Raw genomic sequence first — 15,446 nt, 5'->3', positions numbered from 1 at the left:
CCAAGGAATCCGGTAGACAACCCCATGGAAGTTGATATCTGGTAGGCGGTCCTTGAAGTTCTCAAGCACGTTCCGTAGCTTGGAGTTTGGCACATGTCCAATGCGCAAGTTGTACATCGCAAACACGCGGGACAAAGCTTCACTTATCCCGGGAACATACGGAATGCCTGCGCTGGCGGAAAAAATCTTCGGATTAGCTGTCACTGGCTGCAAAACTTTCTTTTCAGTTCTTGCCACAAAATGATCGGGGTAGCCATTTTTGGAAAGTTCCCGCGTAACATCGTGAGCTCGGATTGAAGGCGCTCTTTCTCCGCGCAGATCCGCCTGGCACGCATCAACAGTGACGAAGCAACCGATTTCTTGTGAGCCACGAGATGATTAGAATTGAAGTCAAGGTACCGGTCTGTGTGCGTAGGCTTGCGGTGTACGGTGAAGGACAGCTCCCGACCTTTCCGATGGACAAGGACGTCAAGGAGCGGCAGGCAGTCGTCCTTTCCGGTTTCCACAGTAAACGGCAGCTTTGGGTGCACTGCGTTGAGCTCATGTAGAACGCTATGGACGTCTTATCTTCGTAAGACGCAAAAACACTCGTCCACGTAGCGCTAGAGCACCTTGGGTCTTGGTTGAAAACAGGCGAGAACTCTGGCTTCGACGGCCACCTAGACCAGGTTAGCGGTATTTACGGATATGGACGCGCCCATAGCGGTGCCGTCTGTCTGCTTGTACAGTCGCGATCAATTTGAAGGTGATCGCTCGAGCGGCGACCAAAAGTAGGAGCAGCGCCACGTTACGTCATCACCGTCGGTCGAGAGGGAAACATCAGATAGCTCCCCTCTCTCTCTCTCTTTTGGTGTTCCCTGAAAAGCTGTCACTCCCGTCACCGTTCACGGCATAACCTGCGAATTAATTTCGATTGTGTTATGAGCTTTTGCACAGAGGCGTCATTGTTAGCCAAGATATCCACGAGGAAGCGATGCACACAGATCATTGCCATGAAAGGGAAACAAACACAAAAATGTGGCGAGTTCGTCTTGGGGGTGATGGTTGCAGCCTGGGAGAGCATAATAGTGGAAGAAGGCAGCGCAATTTTTATCTTTGCAGTTCCGAAATCGGCCGCTATGCTGCTTGGAAGGCAGCATAGCGGCATAGTGGATGCTCGCGCGATCACCTTCAAATTGATCGCGACTGTATATCCTGGAGCTGTAGGAAAAATATGTGTTGCTGAGGCAAAATGTCAGCAACGTGCAGATGTCTTTAACGTCAAAGGGCGTGTGTTCGCCGAGAGGATGGTCGTTTTCTGAAACTTCTTCGCATGTGCTGACGGCCAGATCGACAGGCACACTAGTGAACAAGGCTACGACGTCGAACGACACCATAACGTCCTCAACATCCAATTGCAAATTTCAAATTGCAATTGTGCAAATTGCAAAAGTCCGAGGAATCCGCCACGTGTGTCCCATATTTGCCAGCTAAGGGGCTCAGTACTCTGTGCAAATGCCCTGATAGGTTCTGAGGCGGAGATCTGGTAAAGTTCACCATAGCTCGCAAGGGGACGCCGACCTTGTGGACCTTGGGTATACCGTAAATGGCGGGGGCTGAGCCGTTGGTGCAGAGCAGGTGGTCGTAGAATTTCTCTTTGTCCGGAGGTACGTACTTGAAAAGGCTGGCCAGAAGTTCTTGCAGTTTCCTTTGTACCCTACTTGTGGGGTCCTAAGGCAATGGAGCGCAAGTTCCCTTGTCTTCCAACAGGATGTACATCTTTCGGTCGTAGTCGCCTCTATCAAGTCGCACAGCTGCGTTCCCTTTATGGGCAGGCAGAACCACAATATCGTCGTTTCCGCGCAGCTTCCTTATGGCTTGCCTTTTGGATGCAGGTAGCCCGGTTTCTTAAGCCATCTTGAGAGTATCCCAATGGATTCTTCCCGTAGAGATGGAAAGAAAAAATATACATGCATAACGTCACCTGGGAAGCCGTGTGCGTGTGTCTGATTTGCGGCAGCTACCTCTCTTACCAATCAGGTCAAGAAGTAGTTCCCTTGAACACTCTAGAAGGCAGCAACTGGCGTTCCCTTGCCAAAATGGCTTGAGTGTTGTCTAAAGAAATTGTGAATTACTTGTAGTATTTGCACGCTTTCCGACGGTTGTATCAATCCACGGTCAGTTGCATACAGGAATGCCTACAGATTTATAGGTCTTGTGTGTGATCACGATCTTTCCTGCATTTGCAACATTTATTAACGGAGATAAATACTAAATTGCATCCATCATCCTGAAATCTATTCGTTCAAATGACTTTATTGATTGCCCTTGGCCGAAATCCAGAAGTCTACTTGTGGAAAGTAAGAGTGAGCATTTGCGCCATTTCAGTCACAGTGCTCTTCTTCTCCTGGGCTGCATGCTTGGTCCGGCAGAGTGTACAAGCGGAATTCAGCGAGCTCAAGTTACGAAAGTTCCAGCTCGCTAAATTGAACTGTCTAGTCAAGCCGAACTGCTTCGGACACGTATTAGTGTTGTCTAGCAGCTACTACAATTGTCACTGCACAACCTGGAGAATACAGTCTCCGCTAATTCCTCTGGAGCGCACGTTCATCACCTTTTACCACTTACACGCCACAGTGACACGGCGCTGTCGTGTCGCTGTGGTTGCCAAAGCGCCCAGTAGTCTTTTTTCAACTTTCGCCTTGTTTAATCCACGCCCTCGTTCACGATATTTCTTTTCCTCGCTTTCCCCTTTCCAATCTCTCTTTCCCCAAGTTTAGGATAGCCAACGCAGAGCGACCATTGCATCCTCTCTGCATTTCATTGCTCTGTCTATGGTTCGAAAATCGTTACCGCTGCTATGGAAAGCCTCAAGGGGTCCAATCCTTCATTAGAGCCGGTATTACTCGAATTGAATGGGGCAAAATATTACTTACCAGATGTAGATCAACAGTGCTAACCTGAGGACAGAACTTGTCCAATCATTTTCTTTTCTTTCCGCGTATGTCGGGCCCTGGGCGCTGGTAATGTAAAGGTTCCAACTGACTCGATTTGCCGTCTTTATTGACAGCTTAATTCACTTGCAATTACACTGACATCTGCTGATCTACTTGTAAATGCACGTTTTGCCGAAGCCTTGGTAAGTACAGTTGTATGTGGAGCAGTTGGTGCTGACATATTCAAGGTTGAATGGGCTCTTGAGTTTAAGCGTTTAGAACTAAAGCAATTTAACACGGTGAATATTTTCAAGGCGCATGGTTGACTCCTTGCTAAACATAATTGGCAGAAGCGCTGAACATAAATATTCCATTGATAACGAAGTGAGACAGCCATCAGGGTCAACGTATGTATTTATTATTTATATCAAGCTCGCTCACAAAAGAACGCTTATCTTTTACGTCGATTCCAGGGCCATCCTCTGGGCCTGAAAAGTTCCTGCCTGGCGGCTCACCGTATCTGACACCACCGACAAATGGAAAATCACCAGCGGTAGACGACGCCATATTGAAGCCTTTGCCGCCTGCTGCACCCAGCTACCCTGTCCTCTCATCTCAGGAAACCGATGGCCCTGCCTATCCGGGGGATAAACAAGTCCCACCTGTGCTGCCTTATGGTCCCGTCGACTTACCACCTCCAGGGGGTCCGGACTACACCCTAGACAAGCCATCCGCGGTTCCTCTAAATGTCGAGCAACCAGCTGCGCCTGTCGTGCCCGGAGGCTACCCCGTGGATATACCACCGCCTCAGCTGCCTTCTGCCGCACCTGAAGCACCGCCAGTTATCGCAGCTGGCAAGCCTTCGTCCTCTTGGCAATACGCATAATGCGGCCTTCCCCTGAAGGGGCGCTCTTCCTTTATTCACTGTCAGAAGGCATTATAGCAGGGGGTTACAGCTTTTTATAAAACCCGGCTTCGTATTAATTGCACACTTTTTCTTTAGACAAGCCATTACATAGGCAATACCCATAAGGAAAATGAATTCACGAACGGAACTGTCGTAGACCGGTATTAGTTAATTTTTAGCGTGTTGCCATTATAATATGAGACCTCGTTTGGGGCGCTATTACGTAAAACTATTCCAAAGTTTTCTATTCCAATTTTGCAATTAGCCCTCCACGATTGGTCAAAAACTTTTCGGGCTACCCCCACCTCGCCTGTCCGTCACACGACGTCACGAAAACCGCGATAGGAAATCTCATATGACGTGTACACACTGAGTAGGCATGATTAGACCGAACAAAATAAATTATTTCTTACTTGAAACCTTTTCGCCCTTACCCCTCTTCTATTGGTCAGAATGTTACAGGCTGCGCCACTTGGCCTTTCTGTCACGCGACATCGCAAAATTTCGAAAACTCACGGCGTCAAATTGACGTCTACGCGTCAAAAAGGCACTAATGCACCGAATAAAACTGAATTTTTTCTGAATAGCCGGAGGCTGTCCCCTTCCGAAAGGAATAGAAGATGGCTGTCCGCCGATCGCTCAGGCACTGGCTACTCGCAAGTGCCGGAGAGCATGGATTTATTTGGCTATAATAAAATATTTTTGCGTTGCAGTATAGCGTTATCGAGCCCTTTCGGCACTTTTACCACATCACTCTGCCAACTCTTTGCTGAGGATCCATTTTAACGGCATTCTTAACCTTCCGTTGCACGCCGCCGCGATTTTTGACCAGCCACTGCAAGCTATGTAATAGGAGGTGGACCAATGGCAGACGCCGGTACCGCCCTCCAGATCCGGTTATTTAGTTTCATGGCGCTGGCTCGGACCCATCCAAACCCTCTCCACTTGAACGTGCTCGTTGCCTCTTGTCAGCCAATTAGATAAGAAACACCGTTCAACGTAGGCAATGTAATTCATATTGAAAGCAAACAAAAGTGGCCTAAATATGACGAGGACGCTTGATTGGGCTGTTCAGACAAGGCTGCGGGCCACCGCCCGATGCTTGCGCCAGCGGTTACGTGAATTAAATTCACGAGTTTGAAATAAAAAGATTGGAATAGTTTTACGTTACAGGGCCCGCGATGCCGTAAAGCGTTTTTCTTTTTCCTGTTCTAATTTTAGCAATATACACGCACACTTAGGAAGAACTGTCTTAATCTGAATTTATGCCGTTGCAGCGAAAGAAGCTCCTAGCCAATCGCATTCTTCATTGCAGTAACGCCTTGCTCTCTTCCATATCGGCTCAAGACAAACCTAACCGCTTTGTCTTGCAACTTTTTGAAACGCTCAATCGAAGTGACTTCCGATGAATCCCAGTTGAGACAAGTGTGTTCCAAGAAAGGCAAAGTGCATGAAAATTGAGCGGTGTTTTTAAAGGAAACTGGGAAATTTCGTGGTTCCGCTGAATGAAGGCTAGCGCCCTGCCAACTTTCGCTACGAATTCATCTACATGTACATTCCATGTACCATTAGGATAACATATAGCAGTCCCGGGTGTTTATACATTTCGGTTTTTGTTAGTAGTTCAATATTTACAAAATAATATCCAATAATTGTTTCTTTTTGACAGCGAAAAAGACATTCACGGACGTTTTTAGTGTTGGTATGCATATTCCATTCTATACAACATGCGTACATTCTTTGCATGTCGTAGTGCTGCTGATCCACATCGCACACACGACTACTTGCCTATAGGCAACACAGTCGTATGCAAGCGGGTACACCGTTGACGTGAGATTCAAGGAAATGTCATAAATGTAAATAAAAAACAAAAAAGAGCGCACGAGCACAGACCATTCTGGAGCCCATCATATAACGTTAGCTAGACTAGATTTTTCGTCATTTAGTAGCCCACATTGAATACGCTGTGATAGATAATTTTCAATCGAAGTACTTTTTTTATAGAAACTTATTTGCCTTTGCTTGTACGGGAGAAGGGAATGAGAGACAGTGCCAAGTGTATTCGTCATGTCAAGAAATAGGCAGCCATTTCGTCCACCGCCATCAATTAGATATGATGAATCATAAGATTCATCAAGTTCAGTCGTGCAAGACAGACCTTTATGCGAAATTCGTGCTGTTCATTAACTTGCAGGTTATTTACAGATACACGCTCCGTAACAGTATAAAAACATATAGCTTGCACCCAATGTATATGTTAAGTCTTTTAGCGCTGCCTCATCGTCTCATCAACCCAGGGGGTCCAGGCTACTCTGTAGAAAAGCCATCCGTCGGTGGTGCCGCACCAGCTGCGCCTGTCGTGCCCGGAGGTTACCCCGTGGATGTACCCCAGTTGCCTGAACCGGAAGCACCTCCAGTGATCACAGCCGGCAAGCCCTTCACTCCGTCGTCTTGGCAATACGCGCAGTGCGGCCTCCCCTCGAAGAGACCCTCGTCCCTCCGTGGACCATTCCCGTGGCAGGTGAGGCATCTCGGGCGCCGAGGTGGCGTCGTCACGGTCGGCCGCGACTGAGGGCCTGGCCCCGCTGGCGTCTCGTCATGTCGCCGGGCGGGCCCAGTTGCTTCCCGAAAGCCGGCGTCGCGGCCGCTGCTCTTCTGCTACCGAGCCTGTGACGCAGGTTCTAGCCGTCGTGGCAAAAAGCAGGACTCTCGAAAGCGCATCACTGTACATGTCGTCTTCGTGCCCTTCTTCGTCAGATTGCCGTCCTTGCAACTGTTTATATCGTTAATTAATGAACATAATTTGTGCAGTTGAGCACTTGCACCTTTACTTTAGACGTAACACGCGCTAGTTGCGACGAATTCGCGATGTTTGCTACGCCAAACTCATTCTGTTTCGGCCGAAGCAACGTTTTAATACTGCTGAAATTTGTGCAGTGGCCGGCGCCGCAACGGCGTAGCTAATGGCGAATTCCATTGGGAGAACAGGAACACTCAAAAGCACGCTGAAAGTGCTCTTTCCAGGCGCGGCGTGTTTCATTGGTCGAACAGGAGTGGGAGCGCCGTCATCCAGTGGTAGAACAAGAGCAGTTTCGCTGCGCCGAGAGCAGCCGGGAGCAGTCCGCACTGCTCTCGCCTGAAAAGCGGAGTACCGAGGAAGTCACGTGATCCAAACGTCATATCCTCCTCATTTTGCTTCAGCCGGCGAGCGCGGCGGCAATGGCGGCAACCAAGCGTAGGCACTGTTTTGGCCCCAGTGACTTTGACGTCGTTAATATGAACGGGCTTAACGATTCAGCGAGAGATACCAACATTTCTAGTACACCTTGCTTCTCTTCGGATGCGCGGGAAACAGTGGCAGCAAAGCGTCTTCGCCTTGCTGAAGTGCTCGAGACGCTCGACGGTGACAGCAGCGACAGCATCTGGAGCTCAACTTCGGATTCGAGTTGTAGTTCTACGGACGACACTAGTAGCGATGACGACTACGAAATGTACGCGGCGATATCTCAAGAACTATTTTCGTTGCCGGAGGAAAGACCAAAAGTGGACTCGTACATTGGAAAGACTGTCTCTTCATACTCCGACAAGGAGGTGCGTTGTTCAGCTTCCGAGGGAAGTCAGATCGTTAAAGTGCCCGTTTTTCTTTCTAGTTCAAAAGAAATTTCCGCATCACGCGGCGACTTCCCCTGAATAATAGAAAGTAGGATGCGCTGAGCTTCAGAATCCATTTCGGATAATCTTGCAGGCGGAAACGTTGCGGGATGCGTCGGCGTTGCACAAATGCACGTTGTACGCTGCGGCGAACCGGTGAACGTCCGACGACCACAACACGGTTACACGTGTTTTGCCGCTCTCCCGCAGAGAATGCTGGGACGTCGATTGCTTGTGTCACGTGGTACATTTCTCCTCACACGTCCCCCTCCCACCTGCTCTCCGGATCAACGCCGCATTCCAGTGGCGGGTCGAGTGTTCCTGCTCTCACTGCGCTGCCACCCGACTCCGCACTGCTCGGCTCTCTACTCCTGTTCTCCCAATGGAATTCACCATAAGTTCTCCTCAGTGCACATCGCCTGGTTAGCGGAGCCCCGTCGGTGCCGAAAGCTGGATCCACTTCGCTACTGGCGGATGACGGCCACAGCGGAAGCATTCCTCTTTCATTAAACTTGGGTGAAGCCGAAGAGTGGCGCCCGCCTTGAAGGTGCCCTTTCGGATTTGCTGGCTCATCTGGAGCGTGGTCTATGGAAGACGCCGCCAAAATGCCGCACGTGAAAAGGAAGGTGCACTGACGGCGGCATCGGGCCTTTGTGGCTTACTTTTCGTGTCTTTTGAGTTGGTGGCAGGCAGCGTAAAAGTTAAGGGAGAAGCTTACAGTTACAGGCAGCGTAAAAGTTACAGTAACAACGGAATACGTCCCCCCCCCCCCCATAGGCTAATTTCAACTCAACTTTAATGCAAAAAGCACTTGCATATAGATGTAAAGAAGGAAATTAATAAATCCACAGACAAGAGTGATAGTGCCATGCGTCAGGCGAGACGCACCATTAATCCAAAGCTGTCCTGCACGCCGTCTAAACATCGCAATTGTTTGTTTGTAAGTGAAACAGACGCTGCACTCACACAGACGAAATCACGCTGCTCTTCTGCGGCCTCCACGATCATACGACAAGACTGCTCCAGGTTCGGAGACTGCTCCGAATGGTGCTTTTTCGCGTGGAACGTGGAAACACTTTCCTGCTGATTTCCTTCTTCATATTTTTCTGCAAGTGCATTTCGCATTCAGTTGAAATTAGCGCTTGTGTTTGGTGCTTCGTTGTTCCGGTAGTTTTGTTATTTTCGGGCTACTTTCCACCACAGATTACTGCCATCTAGCCCGATCAAGTTAGCAGACAAATATGCCAAGACTCAGTTCACATTAACACATGTACTTGAGTATCTTTTTTCGGCTGAGTGCTTTTCACCGTTAAAGGGACGCCCTCCCTTGCGGAAATAAGCGCGCGCATGGCAGCGGCCTCAAGAGGAAGCTTTAGCACGGGGGTTCCTAACTAAATACACGTAAAAGGAGAATTCGTTTTTCTCGGCAACCACTCCACCAAATTTCACAAGGTTTGTTGCATTTAAAAAAAAAATTAAAAATCTAGTGACTGTTGGCTTCGAATTTTTGAGTTAGGTTGCCAATTTTTTATAAAAATTGACAAAAATCGAAAATTTTCAAACACTAAACTATGAAGTTTACAACTCTGTAACTCGACAACGAAACATGACAATTCAATTCTGTGAATTGCATATAATAGTACATCTAAATCGGACAAAATTGATATTTTACACATGAAAATCGAAAAATTTTGTGATATCGAAATACAGCTTTTTCAGAACCCTTGTAAATAACGTAACAAATTCACGTAAGATATAAAATGACAAATCTCATTTGTCCGCTTTTAATGATCTAACGGATGTCGTTTACAGAACCGCGATATCTGTTCTTGATGCGGAACTATGAATTTGTAAACTTCATGCTTCTATTTTTTTTCCAACTGTCGAATATTTGAAAATCTTTTTAACAAAATTCAAGCCCTAAATCGAAATTCCGCTTCAACAGTCACTATAATTTAACTTTCTCTCTCTCAAATGCAACAACTTTCATTAAAATCGGTCCAGGGGCTATCTCAGCAAAACGTTTTTGCGTTTTACATGTATTTGAATAGGCCGCGTCGGAGTTGGGCCCGAGCTAAAGCTTCCTCTTAACAAACGCGCGCCGCGAAAGGCGCTTTCGCGACCAGAATTTTCTGCCGCGCGAGGATAGGTTCTGAGCCCATTTTTTCGCTGCGCCGCGTTACTGCAAACCCGAGCGAGCCAATAACAGGCGCCGAAGTCGTCACGTGGGCTGTGAGATCAACGCTCTCGCCGGCGAACCCGACCGGCGCGCGCCGTGTCCCAACAGCCGGAGAGCAACAACGACTGAAACCCGCGGGAATTCTCGCGGGCTGCCGAGACATCTTGAGAAACGGCGAGAACTCTCGCCTGCCTGCCGCTCTCCGCGAACGCGCAGTGGTATGGCCTTCGAAACGCGGTGCGCGTTTTTAAGCGCACCTCCTTGCGCGCCCTTGTTTCCGCAGGTGAGACGTACACTCTAAATAAAGTTTACACCCATTTCTTGTAGATCCGCGCCCGTAGCCTGAACAGGCCGAACAGGTTGCGATCGCTGTTGCGCTCACCAACGACAATCTTTCCCATATCTACAGCGACCCCATAGCCGCTATCAGAGCTTTCCAAAAGGGCACGGTCTGCACACAGGCTCTCAGAATTTTTACAAAGAGAGAGATTAAGAAACACGTCATATACAGGTTCCCGGCACACTTAGGACCAAAGATCGGCGACGTCCCCAACCTTAACGAGGCGGCGCACGAGGCTGCGCGCGCGCTTACAGACCACGAGGCTTCACCCGACCACTCGGAGAAAAAGGACGCCCCCGCTACATACATTTAAATGACGAAACACCACTACCTACAACGTAGAGAGTACAGCACGCCACACCGCACGCTCAGTCGAGCTCAAGCGGTTACACTCAGAATGCTACAATAGAGACATACCCCACGCAAATCAGACTACGCCATTACATGCCTGAGCTCTACGACAAGTCTTATTGCACCAATTGCGATACATCCCTTAACGTCTATCATTTACTCTGGTCGTGCTCGCAAGCTCACATAAACTGCGAACAGGACAAGCGCAAGTTTGAGGAAGCAATCCGGAGCGAAGAACTCGCTCCCCAACTCTGGGCCGTCCAGCAGGTCCACGACGCCGCCAGGAAACTCAACCTCCCGGTTCCGTCGTGGGAGACGCCCACTCCATCAGAGCCCAAAGCTCTCGTGGACTGCAGGACCTCGAATGAAGTTGATTTCCTGCCTTCCGTTACACCCATTGGGGTGTATATTTGCCACGCAACAGAAATCATCATCTGTCTAGCCCGCATTTCCTTTCTTGAAAACACTGCGCTCGTTACTTTGCTGTCGAGAATGCTCTGTCATGCTAATAACGCGGATGCCGTTCGTGACTTGCCTCAAGTACCAGGCTCGCAGCTTTAAAGAAAGGAAATGCGGGCAAGACGAAGGACGGTGATTGTTGTGTGGCAAAGATACACCCCAAGTCTTGCAACTGTCTTTAGAGTGTGCCTTAAATATGATCGCTCAGCGCGGGACGCGCCCGCGTGTATCGGAAGTTTCTCGAATGTTATCGATGGTTCTGTTATCACCGAAGCCTGTGTAATCAACTGCATATGCTGCGCGAATTGTGTAAAACATTCTGGAAGACACGTTGCTACCGCCAATTACTCTGGAACCTTCGATGACTCGTGCAAAAAAGCCGACGCACTTGACCGGCAGATGAGATTTTCGACCAGCGTCTACTGTGTTTGCCGCTATCGTGGTGCTTTGAGTGTAGCCGGTTTATGAGGGCACAGGTTCGCCCAATAAAAAGATAGTTTCGCCATTCACAGTTTTGATGCTTTCTTTACCGTCGCTACCACGCGACATCCGGTGGAGGTGGGGATGTCCTCCGGTAGTGACGGCGAATTAAGAAAGCAGCAAAACTGTGTATAGCTAAAATAGCTCGGCGCTCAGGGAAGTTTCGAATACTATTAGTAGCAGTTCGTCTGAGAATCATGTCAGATTATGAGATTTTATTCAGAATGACGGAGGCCCGCGTTACAAGACCTGAACGTCGTCAGCTGTTCGGCCGCGAGTTTCGTTTTTTTGACTTTTGACGACTGACTGATTTCTTGGGCTGATTGAGACGTCGTGACTATGACTCTTGTCTGTGGAGTTATTAATTTTCTTCTCTATATTTGTATCCAGAATAATTAGTCTGATTTACAGCTCCTCGATCTAGAGCTAATGGCGAAGATTGAATATGTAAGGCCCAGCAGAGTGCGATGTTTTGCCTAATATTCGTGGGGTCACAAGAAGCAGATAGTTTCTTCTAGGGAGAAAACAATATGCTGTATAGCGAAGATAGTTTATCTGCTCTAACATTGCAAGTTTCATGGGAAGCTTATGTGGAAATATTTTAAAGCAAGAGCTTTCTTGCCGAGTTCGGGGGCAACTTTTCGTATGCATCCGGCTTCTAACGCCAGGGACGCATGCATCGACAAACGCCAATTCTCGCGGACAAGCCAGCACGTTGAGACATGTTTCGATCCGCAGTTGTGCCATGGTCGAGGAACCGACGCCCCCAGAAACGCCACGAGTGCAGCACGACATAGTGGATCACGAGTGAAAATTTAAACAAATATGCATATGTCGTACTGCATGTAAATATGCTTATGATGTCACGTGTAGTGACTTATGAAGAACACAGTAGCAATGCTATGAAAGACGAAACTAACTATTATTAGGCGAACCTGTGCCCACAAAAACAGGCTACACTTAAAGAACGGCGACAACGGCGAACACAGTCCGCGATCGTCAACATCTGATCTGCGGGTCAAGCGCGTCAGCTCTTATACTTAGTCGTCGAACGTTCCAGATTAACCGCTGGGATCCGCGTGCCATCCACAAAGTTCTACACCATTCGCGTCGCGGATACATACAATCAGATTACACAAGGTTTGGCGACAAGAGACAGCGGATAGAAGCATCGATAACATTCTAGGAACTTCCGTTACATGTAGAGGCATCCTGCGTTGAGCGATAACATTTCTTAGACGTTAAAAGCGCTCACCCGTAAAAGATAAACGTGTTCACGTGTCAATATAATATCCAACCTGTCTATAATTCACTGCAAACAAACTAATTTCTTCGTGTAAGTGATGCTCTTTAATACTAACATATATACATGGAGAACCGCGCTTTATATGCACACACACACACACACACACACACACACACACACACACACACACACACACACACACACACACACACACACACACACACACACACACACACACACACACACACACACACACACACACACACACACACACACGTTTCATGCGCCAACTGTAGCAGAAACAGTTAGCTTTGCGTAGATGCCAACTGGAGTTGAGTCTACTATGTCCTTTCCTAACGCGAAGTATTAATGCGCAAGCCTTAGGTGTCTATGTTGGCGGTGCCCTTGGCGGTGACCTTGGCGTAACTGCGCCGTGACGAAATATGGCCGGAGACTCAAACAGTAAAAAATGCTCGGATTGACGTGAAATTTATCAGGGAGGTTCCTGTAAACTAAGATGATCGTTCGCTTTGAAAAGAAAATTTGGTACATCTCGGCCTGGGTGAGAATGGGTGCGAGACGAGCACGCTGACCGGAAGCGGCTCCACTTTTGTGGCTCGCTGAAGGCATCTCGCTGGTGCGTGCGTCATCTGGCGGCGCACGTGACGGTGTGGAGGAGGTGGCGCCACGTCATGCGTGCATAAACTGAACGCGTGGAGGACGTTCCGAAGTCTGCATACCGCATAATGCTTTCGCATTGCCACATCTAAGCCGTTTTACGTGTCTGCCGAATTTTCAGTAATTGCTGTCGCGTCAGAGGTTGTTGCGCAGAAAAGGGGGCGCGCGCGTTCTGCGCGTTGACGTCACAGTCGGAGTGGCGACTGTCGATGAAGGAGCATGCACGCTCGTGCGGCTCGCGAGGACGCCATTGAGCGCGCGCGCCTTAGTGAGGACGTCGCCCTATCGATAGTGCCACACGTGTACTTCGCGGCTCTTTGTGACATGCAGGATGTCTAGCCCCGGTTGTATACCTTAATGTATTACCAATACGTCTTCCCCGATTGTATAACTTCACGTATTACCAACTGTGCAACAGGCTTTCGTCTTGTTGTGTTACAAGAATGGGACACCTGCCGAATATTTTTCCCCATTCCAAGCACTTTGCGGTAGGTAGGTAAATTTCTCCATAGCGTTCTTTCGCACTTCTGCAATAAAAATAAATGCGTGATCGCCAGTGGAATGGAACCACTACTTTTCACCTCAGCATCGCAATTCTGTAATCACTAGGCCACGATCGATTCTTTTTTTATTGCCGGAATTCGACGTCAAATCATGATCATCATCAGCTTTTTATTTCCCTACAGGAAGAACACCTCTTCCTGTGATTTCCAATTACCCGTCTTGCGATAGCTGATTCGTTGTGCCTGCGAATTTCCTCATTTCATCACCCCACCTAATTTTCTGCTATCTTTCACTGTGCTTCCCTCCCCTCTGCACCCAATCTGTAACTCTAATGGCGCGTTCACAGTGAGACATTCGGCGTCTCGAGCGGCGCGGAACCCAGTTCGGCGGCGGCGAGATCCTCCGCAAAGGCCCCTTCCGCGCCTATCGCTCCCGGACCGATATTTGTGGCAGCTGCCGCCGGATTCCCTCATCGCGGACCAATCGGAGAGCGTCTCAGCAATTCGAAAGATGGCGGCCAAGCCCGACGCGCTCGCGTATCGCAGTCTTCGAACGCGTCGCGCCATCGGAAATTCTCATCGAATTGGTGCGTAACCTCACCGTCCTTTTCGACAAGTACCACACTAAGCACAAGGACTAAGCGACCTGACAAGGTGACGCGACCTAGCTACACGCGCTCTTGCGAAGCAGGACGAACCCACCGGTGGCGTCGTCCCTTCGACGAATGCTTTCTGCGCGTCACGCATCGCCGGGCCTGTCAATGCTCAGCGTTTATTATCGTCGCTGCAAGCAGTGACGAAGCGGCCAAAGTGAGAACACGCGAACTCTACCCGAGCGTAGACAACTGCGCAGTTTCTATAGGGTGTACTAGAAAGGGGGAGTGGGTCCACGGCGGGCTCTCCGCTGAGGATATTTCTTTATTGAAAGACTAGTGGCGCCACCGTCGCCTTCACCTGAATGAACGGCTCCGCACGCCGGTCGGACGCAGTCGCGTCGGAGACCATACCGCAGATGCATGGAGTTTTTTTTTTTTTTGTACACGCAGCACCCATTCAGGCATTACAGTTGGGGGGGGGGGGAGGGGGTCGGCCTGTACAGATGAAAAGCTAGCATAAAAATTGCAGGTTTGCATAAAAAACAAACATTTTATGCCAACACAAAAGCACACAGCAACGTTGCACGCAGCCACGTCGGACACAGGCACGTTGCAGATGATACATGTCACATGTGAAAAAAAAAAAGAACGAAGGCGTTGGCAGGCGTTTCACTCTGCTGCGCCTAGTTCGGATACTCGGTGGCGGAAACGGTGATTTGCTTCCCCGCCAACCTACAGCCAATAAAGCGGAGAAAGAGCGACGGAAACAGCACTAACGACACGGCAGCGATAGTGCGTCGAGCAGACGACGACAGCCAGCCAGCTTGCCCCGGCCAATGGGCGCTGCCGAAATAGGCGAAGCTTCAGGAGAGGGCGACGGCAGTGCCGCCGCAATTTCTCGGCGCTTTCCAAACCGTCCGCTGCACCCGTTCAGGCACCCTCTCGTATCGTGTCGCGGGATATACCGCGCTTCTTTGGAGGAGAGCTTCCTACACGACAGATGACTCGGTATCGCATTCCGGCGACGCGGTGGGCAAGCAGTGTGCACGACGCCAATTTAGGCGGCAGTCCGTTCGCTCTAGACGCCGGATTCCCCAGTGTGAACGTGCCATAATGGTCCACCGGTTCTCTGCCCTGCGCA

At 49.3% G+C, this 15,446-nt stretch overlaps 1 protein-coding gene across 2 annotated transcripts in view; it reads left to right on the top strand.

Annotated features, from left to right (window-relative positions):
• Positions 1-15,446, top strand: part of LOC142590681 (uncharacterized) — a 344,046-nt gene that overhangs the window by 198,128 nt on the left and 130,472 nt on the right. For both annotated transcript variants that reach the window (XM_075703098.1, XM_075703097.1), the window contains 2 exons: positions 3,389-3,769; positions 6,120-6,343. In XM_075703098.1, the coding sequence (XP_075559213.1) occupies positions 3,389-3,769; positions 6,120-6,343 (605 nt within the window). The remainder of the gene's footprint in view (positions 1-3,388; positions 3,770-6,119; positions 6,344-15,446) is intronic.

Source organism: Dermacentor variabilis, chromosome 8 (genome assembly GCF_050947875.1).
Source record: "Dermacentor variabilis isolate Ectoservices chromosome 8, ASM5094787v1, whole genome shotgun sequence".
NCBI lineage: Eukaryota > Metazoa > Arthropoda > Arachnida > Ixodida > Ixodidae > Dermacentor > Dermacentor variabilis.
Note: the sequence above shows the minus strand (reverse complement) of the source record. Positions and strands in the feature narration are given on the sequence as shown.